The sequence below is a fragment of the Carassius carassius genome, chromosome 28 (assembly GCF_963082965.1).
Source record: "Carassius carassius chromosome 28, fCarCar2.1, whole genome shotgun sequence".
Lineage (NCBI taxonomy): Eukaryota > Metazoa > Chordata > Actinopteri > Cypriniformes > Cyprinidae > Carassius > Carassius carassius.
Window position 1 is genome coordinate 7,757,171 of NC_081782.1, and position 13,233 is coordinate 7,770,403.

At 34.8% G+C, this 13,233-nt stretch overlaps 1 protein-coding gene across 13 annotated transcripts in view; it reads left to right on the plus strand.

Moving 5' to 3' along the window:
* LOC132107837 (neurobeachin-like) overlaps positions 1-13,233 on the plus strand; it is a 275,916-nt gene that overhangs the window by 159,060 nt on the left and 103,623 nt on the right. For all 13 annotated transcript variants that reach the window (XM_059514113.1, XM_059514115.1, XM_059514114.1 and 10 more), the window contains 2 exons: positions 1,532-1,640; positions 4,256-4,422. In XM_059514113.1, the coding sequence (XP_059370096.1) occupies positions 1,532-1,640; positions 4,256-4,422 (276 nt within the window). The remainder of the gene's footprint in view (positions 1-1,531; positions 1,641-4,255; positions 4,423-13,233) is intronic.

The following is a 13,233-nucleotide window of genomic DNA, read 5'->3' on the forward strand; positions in this document are numbered from 1 at the left end:
AAACTGAAGGGGTTAGATTATTAAGAAAAAAAAATAACAAAAGTTACTTGAGTGCCAAATCAGCATATTACAATGATTTCTGAAGGATAATGTGATACTGAAGACTGTAATAATGGCTGCAAAAAAAATTGGCTTTGCATCACAGGAATAAATTACATTTTTGAAAATATATTTAAAAAGAAAGCAGTTATTTTAAACTGTAAAATTAATTCACAAAATGACTGTTTTTACTTTTTTTTTTTTTAAATCAAATAAATGCAGCATTGGTGAGCATAAGATACTTTTTTCTATAGACTTTTGAATGGTAATGTGTAATAATTAGTGTATTTTTTATTCATTGATGAATGTAAGTTGGAAGTTAAAATAAATATATATTTAAAATAAATTTCTTAAATTGATTAAATAAACATTGATTAAAATATAAATATAATAAATGTTTTCTACATATTCATTTAGTATATTTTATATTTTATTTATTATTATACATGTTTAATTTATAAAAAAAAAACTTAGCAACTTGATTGTACAGTAGGTCTGTCTATGAAGGTTTGTGTGTAATCATTAAAAAAAAAAAATATTGGACAGAAAGAAGGTGATTTTTCTTCCAGAAGCCAGCAGTTGCACTCCATATATTCACTGGATAGTTTATTTGAACAATTTAATGAGACTAATGTTGTGTTTGGCCTCTTGGAACGTCTGCTTATGTTCTAATAACAAACTAAATTGCAAGTATTAAAGTACTGTGTATTGATGTACTGTGTACTTTGCTTGATGGAGTTATTTCTGAAGTAAATGCTGGAACTTTCAGCCTTGGAGTGTTTATATAACAGCCTATTCCAGTTTATTTAGATACATTCAGTTTTTAGTAGGGCATCTGTGATTTATGAGCCACACTATGTCACCATTTGGGACATATATGGCCCCTGTGCCGCTGATTTGGAGCCCCTGTTCTGTTTCATTAGCACCCTCATATAAGTCAAACAACAACAGTTTCTGCCTTTTGGAACAGTAGACATTCTCATTAAATTATTTTGTTGTGGATTTTTAACATACTCTTCTAAACTGCTGTGTTTCAACTTCTTTGCCAGTGCTGAAGAATTAAAGTCGTGCCCCAGATTTAAATTCGAACTGTTGTCATGCTGAGATTGAGGTTGTTTTCAATTTTTTCTTCCTCCTCTGAGCTCCATATGTTATTTATTGCATGTCAACACTAAAAGAACCATGCACATTTGAATGCTGCACCAGATTGAAGCCTTTCTGTGGGACGGGAAGAAAATAGCGTTCCACAGAAACGCCAAGGTTCTTGTTAATTAAAACAAAACTGACTTAATGATGTGTAAAATGAAAATGAATGCAAGGTAACCTAGATCCCATAAAAGATGAATGAATGCATTTTCTATAAGGGATTAAAGCAGAGAATTGTAAGGTTGATTGTGTGTGATGTGCAGATATGTGCTTTATGTGTTTTTAGGGACTGACTGATTGCCATTTTTTTAATTCCCAGTTGAAATCCGTATTTCCTTTATTCTAGACTGCTTTGTCATGCCATGAAGGATCATATTGTTCGAGTGGCCAATGAAGCAGAGTTCATCCTCAACAGACAGCGAGCAGAGGACGTTCACAAGCATGCAGAGTTTGAGGTAGATTAAGTTTTATAGATCTTTATTTATCAGTTCAGGAGTGAGATAATTTATTTCGTAATATGACTGAATTAAGTAGCTAGATCGGCTAAAACACAAACTAGATTATAATCAATCCCAGATCAGAACTAATCCCACACTGAATCCATATTGAACTAAATAATCTTCAAAGAAATCTGTTTTTGTGAATCCGATACAACATGAGAGAGAAAATCTGTAGTAAAGCCAGCAGTGGGGGAGGCCCATAATCCTCTGCTCATATCTCCTACAAGGGATTGATCCACAGATATTAGCTCAGTCCTGAGAAATGTAATAACTCGTCCCTAAATTATACATAAGCTCTTTAACTTGATTGCTTTTAATTTAATTTAATTGTTCATAATAAAACCTAATATTGTTTAGAAACAATACATTACATTATACAATATATAATGTAGCATGGAAATTATTATATTAAAACATAAACTAAAAATATGATTAATTTTGTTTAAATATGTAAAATGCTTGAGGACAGGATGTATTGTGAATATAGAGAGTTATTGGTGAAGGGGATTTATATTAATTTTTCTTTCATATTTTAAACTAATTACAATTAATTAAATTAAATTATATACTTTTAATTAACTAATTACAATTATATCATTATAATTATATACAATTATGTTTAATTGTATTCTTATTATGTAGAATTTTTTTATAAAGTAGATGAAGGCAATTTTTACTGTAATGCAAATATAATAAAAACAATACAATATACAAAATTTAACAATAACAAAAACTAAGATCACGTTTTAGCTTTAGTTGTGACAATATATAGTAATATATATATATATATATATATATATAATCACAATATAACGCAGCCTCTTGTACCTTATAACTTTAATATGTTCAGTTTACAGATTATTGCTACACTAACTTCTTAGACTATCAGTATCAACCTCTCTTTTTTATTCTGACAGAGATTCAGTGGGCTCTGTAAATGTAAATAAAGCTTTAGCAGCACTTGCTGTGGAATCTGTCTTCATGTATCTATGACATCAGTATGCGGTGAACACACTCTTTCAGACAAACGCACGAGTACATGTTGTGATGGAGTGATGAGTTTCTTATCTGGGACGCGCAGCCTGGTTTATATACTGCTCTTGAGGATCCTTGACCTGCTAGATAAAACGCAGCAGGCACTAGATAGGCGATGTCACCAGCTAACTGGAGATGTCATCTTGCCCCTCAGTCTCGTCTTAGAGAAGGATGGGATCACAGTTTTCGTTCCTCCTCTTCTTTATTACCTGTCTACAGATTCTGTAAGCAGATAAGATATTTTTACAATTAAGCTGGTGTCACTTTCAACCCTCATATCCTCCTTGAAATGATAAATAACGTTTGATATTTGTCAGCGCGGCGCATGGTAAGGCGAGATGACACAGGGAGATTGAGTTATCGGCCGTTTGAAGAATATGTTGAGGTATAATATCTGACAGAATTCAAATATAAGGAAGGAAATTCAATTACTTCCCCTCGCCCCTCCTCTCTGTTCCCCTGCACCCCACCAAGCCTGTGTTAGCAAATTAGATTTTGAATATTAGCAAGAGACACCCCCATAGGGGTCCACGTGGGAAGACAATCTTATTGCAGCGGGTAAGAGAAAGTCGGCGGGCTGCTTCTCGTCACCCTTAGTCAGAGAGGCCTTTTAGTCTCAGTGATGTTTATAGTGCCTCTTTTTAGCTTCAGTCTGAACCCCTGAAACATTCTATAAAATATCTTCTTTTGTCTTCCACTGAAACCAGAATGGCATTTAGTTTTGGAACAACATGAGGATGAGTAAATGAGAAAGTAAAATGCGATATATGTTGTATGTTGACATGGTAAAGTAATGGAAGACGTTCTTTGTTCTTAAAGGGACAGTTCATCCAAAAATGAAATCGCTATCTTGTTGTTCCAAACTTGTGTGACTTTCTTTTTACTGAAGAACACATCAAGTTGTTTTGAGGAATGATTAATCTATTATTGTCCATATAATGGAAGTCATTGGGGTCCAAAACAACACAAGACCTTACTGGTCGAAAAAACAACATAGTAATTCTGTAAAATATCTTCTTGTGTGTTCTACAGTAGAGAGAACAAGTAAATAGGAAATTAAAGGTAAATATATGATATACGTTGTATGTTGACATGGTAATGGAATACATTCATTGTTCTTAAAGGAACAGTTTATACAAAAATGAAAACACACTCACGTCGTTCCAAATCTGTATGACTTACTTTCTTCTGCAGAACACAAAAGATGATGTTTTGAAGAATGTTTTAACTGTTTTTGTTCATATAATTGAACTCTGTGATGTGAATGAAAGTCAAAACAACACTAGACTTCACTGATTTTCATTGTATGGACAAGCCCTTTTTAAAATGCCGAACAAACGTTATTCATGTTTGAAATGACATGAGGAATACATAAATGATTGCACTTTTCTCTTTGGATGAACTATCCCTCAGTTCTACTTCATGCAGTAGCATCATTCTTGTTTTCACTACACTGATTCATTGTGATGATTACTGTAGGTGTTAATCTTTTACATCTTTTCTCTCTGTTTTTCTCTCATCTATATTTCGGTCAGTCTAACTGCACACAGTACGCTGCAGACAGGAAAGAAGAGGAGACGATGTGTGATCACCTCATCAGTGCCGCCAAACACCGCGATCACGTGACAGCCAATCAGCTAAAACAGAAGATCCTCAACATCCTCACCAATAAACACGGAGCCTGGGGCACAGTAGCGCAGAGGTACAGCTGTGTGTGTGTGTGTGTGGGGGGGGGGGGGGTGTTCTTCAACTGTGTATAATTTTATCCCTGTAGTGTTTCAGAAAATAAACTTTCAAAAACACGCTTTTTCATATTTATTATATAATATAATTTTATATTAATCAAGGCTGCACACAAATACAGTACAAATGGTAATATTGTAAAACATTATTACAATTTACGATAACTGTTCTCTATTCTAATATATATTTAAAATGTAATTTTAAAAAAAGGAAGGAAGAATGAAATCTGTACCTTTAACAAAACAAAAAAAAAACACCCCCGGGGGCATGAAAGTTGATGCAGTTGGAGAAACAGTTGTGTACTGTATGTTATTGTGTGTGAGTATGTGTGCATGTGTTTGTAATAGCGTGTGTCTTCTCAATGGTCTGTGTACATTGTTTTTAGAGGAGAGTATTACACTATTACTTTTGTGACACAAACACACACAGCCAGGCCTCTGATGTGACTCCTATTTAATGTCATTTTCTTGCTCTCCACCAGGGTCAGTCTACAGGTCAGCAGACTCAATTACCACACCAGGCCACTAAATCCTCAGAGACAGATCACTGGTGGTCAGTGTGTGTGTGTGTGTGTGTGTGTGTGTCTGGCTCTCACTCTCAGTCTCACAGTGGAGCACCTGGCAGTTGTTACTGTGGTCTCAAGGGTTCTGTTAAAAAAAATACTGACTAGAGTTCCGTTTCCCACCAAACACACACAAACAGACCCAGTATAATCCCAGATCTAAGACATCATTCTGTACAATGTGACAGTTTTATCTCAACATCATGATTGAGGAGAAAGTTAAGAAACAACAGCCAGCACAATCAGTTTTGAATGTAGTAAAGTAATAATTTAAATGCTAAAATACTTTCTCCTAACTCCACCTTAATATGCTGAACAACGAGGGGCAGAAATAATGCATTAATAATGCAATAATGCATTCTTACTTTCATTTTAATGAATTTTGACAGATGATATTGTAAAGCAACTTTCCATAAAATATTAATATTAAAGAAATATGAATATTAAGCAAGACATTTTGAGAGTGTTTATTTAATATGAGTATGTTTTTCATTTGTTGGATGGGAAAACAAGACACACTTGCGAACTGTAAACTATATATAATGTGGAAAACTGGATACAACTGGAAAACATTGACAGAATGCTCATTAAAATATCTAAATAATTATATATATATATAGACCAAAAGTTTGGACACACCTTCTCATTCAAAGAGTTTTCTTTATTTTCATGACTATGAAAATTGTAGAGTCACACTGAAGGCATCAAGGGCTATTTGACCAAGAAGGAGAGTGATGGGGTGCTGCGCCAGATGACCTGGCCTCCACAGTCACCGGACCTGAACTCAATCGAGATGGTTTAGGGGTGAGCTGGACCGCAGACTGAAGGCAAAAGGGCCAACAAGTGCTAAGCATCTCTCGAGGAACTCCTTCAAGACGGTTGGAAGACCATTTTAGGTGACTACCTCTTGAAGCTCATCAAGAGAATGCCAAGAGTGTGCAAAGCAGTAATCAAAGCAAAAGGTGGCTACTTTGAAGAACCTAGAATATGAGTAATATTTTCAGTTGTTTCACACTTTTTTGTTATGCATATAATTCCATATATAATTCCACATGTGTTAATTCATAGTTTTGATGCCTTCAGTGTGAATCTACAATTTTCATAGTCATGAAAATAAAGAAAACTCTTCGAATGAGAAGGTGTGTCCAAACTTTTGGTCTGTACTGTATGTATATATATATATATATATATATATATATATATATATACACATACGTATATAGTGTATATATTACTGTTGTTATGTTTATTACTGTAGCTGTAATGATATTAGCAAAAAGTCAAGAATTAAAGTAGCCTGCAGCAAAAACACCTTCAGTTCCATTGGTGGAACACATGATGACTGGATTGAGATTCTCTCTGCCACCATTGGCCGACAGCCAAAAGACCCATACACAAACACACACTCCAAGCACAATTACTGATTTGCCTTCCAAATTGGCTGGATTTGCAGAAACAGTGGCTGTGGGTTTCTTATTAAATTTGAGAAATCCACTGCAGATGGTTGAATGTACATGATGGCATCATGTTTACCCACTCCAATAAGAAACATCAGCATGAACTGCTTCAGTGGAAATAGAGACGATAGTTCAGCTGCTTTCACTGATTGTACTTCTGTTATCAGTTTTGACGAATCCAAATATGCTGGATGTCCCATAATTCTCATCTGTCAGACGTTGTTTTCTGAGATGTCAGACACAGTCTTACATTAGCGGTGCTGCAACTGCACTGTACCACATTCACCGCTAAATATGTATGTGGGTTGTCCTATTTTTATTTTTAAATCTGTGTTTAGAACACATTTCCCATGTGCTTACTCACTGCATGTTGTTCTGAAATAAAATACTAGATTTAGTTTGGCTTGTCTTAAGCCTTTTGCATTTGTTTATTCAGTTTTATATATATTTTTTATGTTTGTTTTTTCTAATTATTATTATTAATATATTTGCTATTTATAATTTATTTGTTATTTTGATTTTTAAAAACATTGAAATTGTATTGTTGAAATTGTTTTATTATAGTTATGGGTTTTCACAGGTGAATTTTTATTTCTCTTTATTTAGTGTGTGAATATGGATAATTGGGAGTGTCATATTAAAAAAAATATAATTTCACGTAATTTACATTTATTTAATGATATTTACTAATGCTTTTAATTTCTTAAAATGTATTTACTATTACCATAATAATAAAGTGCATCTATCACCGACTACACAAAATAATAAAAAGCTTGATATGGTGGTTTGGCTGAAAGTCTCTGCCACTATTCAGGCTTATTCAAATATTTATGAAAACCACCTGGAAGGCATAACATTTGCATTGAGACAAAAGGTTATTGAGCTGGGGCACATTGTAAATGGTACCACAAAACTTCCAACAAATTTAAATTTAATGGTAACCTGCTGGAGAAGAAAAATGATGCAATATGTTCATGAGCTCAAGGCGGTGTTACAGCTGAGCAGCTTAGTCTTATTCAATGCTACATTAACTTTCCCATTTATGCGGCTTCTGTAAAATAGAAAGCCTGCGGCACTCTGAAGCATGCGTGTGTGTGTGTATGTTAGTGTATTGGCCTGAAAATATATTTGTATTAGTGCGTTTCTGTGTGTCTTTGAGCATGAATGCAACCAGATTGGTTTTCTGCTTTTACTTTGTGCTACAGCCTAAGGACACGCAAAAAATGATCGAATACTGGTTTGAAAAATGCGCTGTATCATGTTTTCACACTTAGGCTTCTGAAAACACAAATGTTCCCATGATGCTTTGGAGCACCACTTTGATTTTCGCCATTAGTTTTCCTCCTTTTTTTTTTTCAGAACAGCTGCAGATGTTTTAATATTTTATAAACACATCCAGAAAAAGTAGTTGTATACTGTATTAGATATATAAATAAATGTTCTCTGTTGTGTAAAATCAAATAATCGGTGAAGGATGAAGCACCGATAGACTGAAAGCCAAATAACCAAATCCAGCCTACAAATTTTCAGTTCAAACATACTTTATGCTGCCTGAAGATGAATGTCCCCTGTATCGAGTCGGCTTCAGAAAATCAATACTTCTCAAATTGAAACAGTATAGGGTTGTATTGATCTGGGCTGCTAAATCGGAAAGAGAAGGCTTTGATAGGACGTTGCCAGACAGCTCTGAGCCCAGTAATGACACACTATCAATTTTGGCTTTACACTGATAAATCAAGTCGAAAATTGAATGTCAGATTTTTTTCTTCTGGCTTTCCACTGAGGGAGTTATTTTCCTTTCCCTCTCCTGTTGACCTCTGGCCTCTGCCAGTGAATTATAAAGTTCAGGCGTGTCAGAAGTGAGAAGATGTCAGCGTTGGGAGTAATGATGGAAAATAAATCTATGAAATTGAAAAATCGTGGAACCATTTATTTGTTTTCCATTGGCCTGTTATCAGGCTCTCTGAATTTTATGTCATATTTTGAGGCAATGTAAGGCGGATTATTGTCATAATCAATGACCTAGTTTGCAAATCTCTCAACCTTTCTTCCTGTAGACTTGTTTTTTTTTAATTGATTTCAGTGTGATGGGTATTACTTTATCTGTTCTCATTAATGCGATATATTAATTAAATAAATATTCTTGTATTATTTTATATATTTTTAAATATTTTACACTTCGTGTGCAATTTCTATATTATCCAAGCAATTTTGAATTGTTTTTTATTTATATATTTATATTAATATGGCATTAACAATCCTCAACAGTATCCATAATAAATAAACAAAAAAATAAATAAATATTTAAATGAATTTATTTCTATTGGATATTTATGTTTGTATAATAATTTTAGTGTGACATGTAATTCTAGCTGTTCATATTAATATAACTTTTCTTAAATATATATATATATATATATATATATATATATATATATATATATATATATATATATATATATATATATATATATATATATATATATATTGTTATTTTATATTTTTTAAATGTGCTATACACATTATAAAGTGTGTAATTCCGGTACAATCCAAACTGTTTTAAATTAAGTAAAAATATTTCTTTATGTATTTATTTATTCATATTAATATAGCAGTCATTATCCTCCATAATCATATCCATAATAAATAATAAATACATAATACATTATAAATATTTAAATAAATATTTGTATCTAAATAATAATTATAAGTAAATGTATATTTGGATACCACAGAAATTACACACGTTTTCAAATGTACAATATAAATGCAACAATACACATTTTAAACAGTTTTATTGTATGGCATTATTTTATTTTTTTTGCATTATGTTTGTTTTCTTTCAGTTATTCTGCATTTTTTTATCCTTTTTAATCCCAATGTATTCTATATTATTTTAAACATGGCTATTGTGTGTTTAAAATCTAATGCTAGCTCTGCAAAAACCACTCAGCAGTCTTTCCAGGCATCTTGTCACACTGAGTAAAGCAGACACTCACCGATTTTCAATCAGCATTTATTTGCGATTCAATGGCGCGTAGCTGACTATGCTTGGTGTCCAAAAATACTCCTTCTTAGTGTCTATTACCCTGAGTTTAATGTAGCTCTTAACAGTCTCTAATTGCTCCAGAATGGCTGCCTGTATCAAAAATGTAAAGTCTGTGGTCACAGTGGAACGGCGTCCCGTTGTTGCATTCATGCCGTTTGTCAATGTCAGCACTATGTCTGACAACTGATTGAGGACCAGCATACCTGGACCACGTCAGACCTTAACTTAACCTGACGCAAGTATTGATTGTCAACACTTTCTCTTGTAATCACTTTTATTTTGTTGTTGTTGCTGACACAAAGGATGGAGATGAAGAAAAAAGACAGTGCCAAGAGATGGAGAGTAGTGGCATGTATTGATTTGTTGGAAGGAGGAGAATGAGGGAGGCACCATTTCCCTTGAATAATGGTGTGCGTGGTCTCTTGTCTGATGGATGGCAGGAGTCTGGTACTGGATAATAACTTGGTGATAGAATGGAGTCTTCCAGTTACGCACGGCTTGGTTAAGCAGTCTCATTGGGAATGGTTGAAAGGTTATCAATTCTAATAGCAGCAATTGAAGGGGAATATATACAGCCCTTTTGGGTTTTTGCCCCCCCCCCCACCCCCCCAATTGTGATTTTGGACTAAGGTTTAAAGGGGTCATATGATGTTGCTAAAAAGAACATTATTTTGTCTATTTGGTGTAATTTGTTTATGCAGTTTAAGGGTCAAAAAACAAATTATTTTCCACATATTGTACATTATTGTTTCTCCTCTATGCCCCGCCTTTCTGAAATGCGTAAATTTTTACAAAGCTCATCGGTCTGAAAAGCGAGGTGTGCTCTGATTGACCAGCTATCCAGTGTGTTGTGATTGGCCAAATGCCTCAAGCGTGTGACGGAAATGTTACACCCCTTGCCATATTGTAATGCGTGTCCCGGTTAGAACACCGGCACTACAAAACAAAAACAACAAAGCCCATTACAAACGAGCCATTTGTTGCATCCAGTGGGGACATAATTACGGATTATAATGACTTATAATGTGTTTTTACGTGTTGCGTTGCATCGCGCAGTGTAAACACAAAACCATGTCTGCATTTGTGATCAGAGAAATGACAAACAACAAGCTCTACTCTTCAGCGGTTCTCAATTATGGGGTAGGTCAAGGTTTTAATGGGGAAGTCATGGCCTAATGGTTAGAGAGTTTGACTCATAACCCTAAGGTTGTTGCACTTTGGATGGGTTAAATGCAGAGCGCAAATTCTGAGTATGGGTCACCATACTTGGCTGTATGTCATGTCACTTTCATTACAGTCCTCGCACCCCCCAACTCTGTATTTTTTTGCATGTCTCTCTCTGTTAACACACCTGATTCAGATAATCAGCTCGATAGAAGTGAGCTCTGTGCATGAACTGTGCTCCCATTGACATGGTCCCTACACAGTGTTCATTGCTACTCCCTGAGCAGGGGGAATCTGTTGAAGTTACCCCACTTCAGAACATTCACTCACAGATTTGTGCTGTGCAATGTCTTTACACACGGACAAGTGTGACATCATACACCTCTGTAAATAAATACAATTTAAATTCATGTCTCGCACACGTCAATGCACTTTGAATGGAACATATATGTTTGCTTCGAACTGGAATCATGGCAGAATATCCTGTGATGTCCACTTTGCAGGACACTTACGTTCGAATAGAACAAACGTCTGAAGCCATAATAAAAATATTCAAAATGTGCAGAGCAGGGGGGCACGAGGACTGGAATTGAGAACCGCTGCTCTACACTGCTCAAACTCTTTTTTTCTACCTCCAAGATTGTGCTTTAGTGAAGTCTACACCTACCCCAACCCTAAACCTACCCTTACAGCAAATATGTTAAATATTGTTGTTCAGCATGAGAAAAAGCATGCAATATTGATGTGCGCATTCGCAGTAAACCCTGGTAGGAAAATCTGATGATAGGATAAAATGTTAGGACAACGGCATTGTAGTCTCCTCTCCCAAGATCAGGAAACATTCCTCCATAAAATGTGCTGCACACATCTGAATATTTCGGTCAAACTGTTCTGGAACAGTGTTGTAAATACAACTTAACAACAGATTTCTAGTCGTGTCCTCTTTTGGAAGACCAAACAAAGTGTTTTTGCTTTCACAACAAAACAGCGTCTCCACGGCATGGTGCCAGCCGCAACAGCGAGATTCAAAGTAACGCCTTTGTTCTTTGCGTGAACATTTGGACGGCGTTATGCAAATCTTCTCACATCGTGACATTTGGAGTTGCATCATATGACCCCTTTAAATAAAAGATTAACTGTTGTGTCATTTATTTTCAAAGATTGCAAGTCACATTGAATTGCTGGAAATAAGGAGCCAAAAATGTACGTTTGTTAATGAAGAACTGAAATAATGAATGCAGGAGAGAAAGCAGGAGAGAACAGTGAATATGATTTAAATGATCTTTGACATTTGAAGACTGGTGGAGGAACTGTTGAAACAACTGTTAAACACACCCTTTCCTTCCATTGCTATGTTTCACATCATGTCCAGTTTTGAACTAATCAAGTCCACTACACTAGTTTCCACTGAAGCTCCCTTTGTTACAAAACGTTTGCTTAGCTGAACACCTGTGGTCACCATTTGCAAGCTGGAAACTTTCACAACGATTGTTTTTGACCTACACAAAGTCACTTCCCCTTGGGCATGCTTAACCTCAAAGCCTGTGCTAATTATCTCTGGGAAGAGAGAGCTGTTGGAACGGTCATCAGTTTCAACAGAAAAGAGTGCCACTGCTAGTATTTTACCACTCGGTTGGCTTGGTCTTTGGTGAGAGATTGATTGTTTGCCGAAACAGGTGAGAAGTGACGTCTGACCTGTACTAGAACTCTGTCTCTCACACAGGCGGCCATGTCTGTCTTCATCCAACGCAGTGACCTGCGGTGCAGGCCTTGCCAGTCTTAAGCCAAAGTGATTTATATATGTCCTCTCAAGTATTTTAGTTTGATTCAGCTACAGAAAGGAGTTTGTATGGAAGGTTGGTTGTGCCAAAGAATACTTTTTTTTTTTTGTTTTGCAATTTTTGCAATTTCGAGTATATATCCTTTTTCTCAAGTTATAAACTTGTAATTGCAAGTTTATATATAACAATTCAAATGTTTTGTTTTTTAGAATTGAAGTTATAAATTATGATGGCGAATTTAAATCTACGAATTGACTTTTTCTCAGAACTCTCAGTATTTATCTTGAAATTTCCTCTTTTTTTTCGAATTTTGAATTTATATTTCACAATTCAGTTTTTTCGGGGAATAAAAATAAAAAAAGGTTATCATGACTAATTCACAATTTTTACTTTTTTTCTTGCAATAGTAAGTTTATATCTCACAATTCTGACTTTTTTTCTCATAATTGTGAGATATAAACTTAGAATTGTGGGAAGAAATACAGATTTGAGAAATATAAACTCAAGAATCATGAGAAGAAGTCCTAACTGTGAGATAAAAAGTCACTAATACCTTGGACGCTGGATGCTCTGTAGCGATTTATATGGTATGTTTATGTATGATTTGGCTTTGATTCAGATATAAACCCTTGGGAAGGAATGAAAGCCAGGAAAAAGATGAAAAGTTCAGGCTAGAGAATATCCAGAGAAGATCTGTTTACTGAAAGCTGTTTTCTAAATATTGCATGAGGCATCCTCTTTTGTGGCTTTCCCTGTC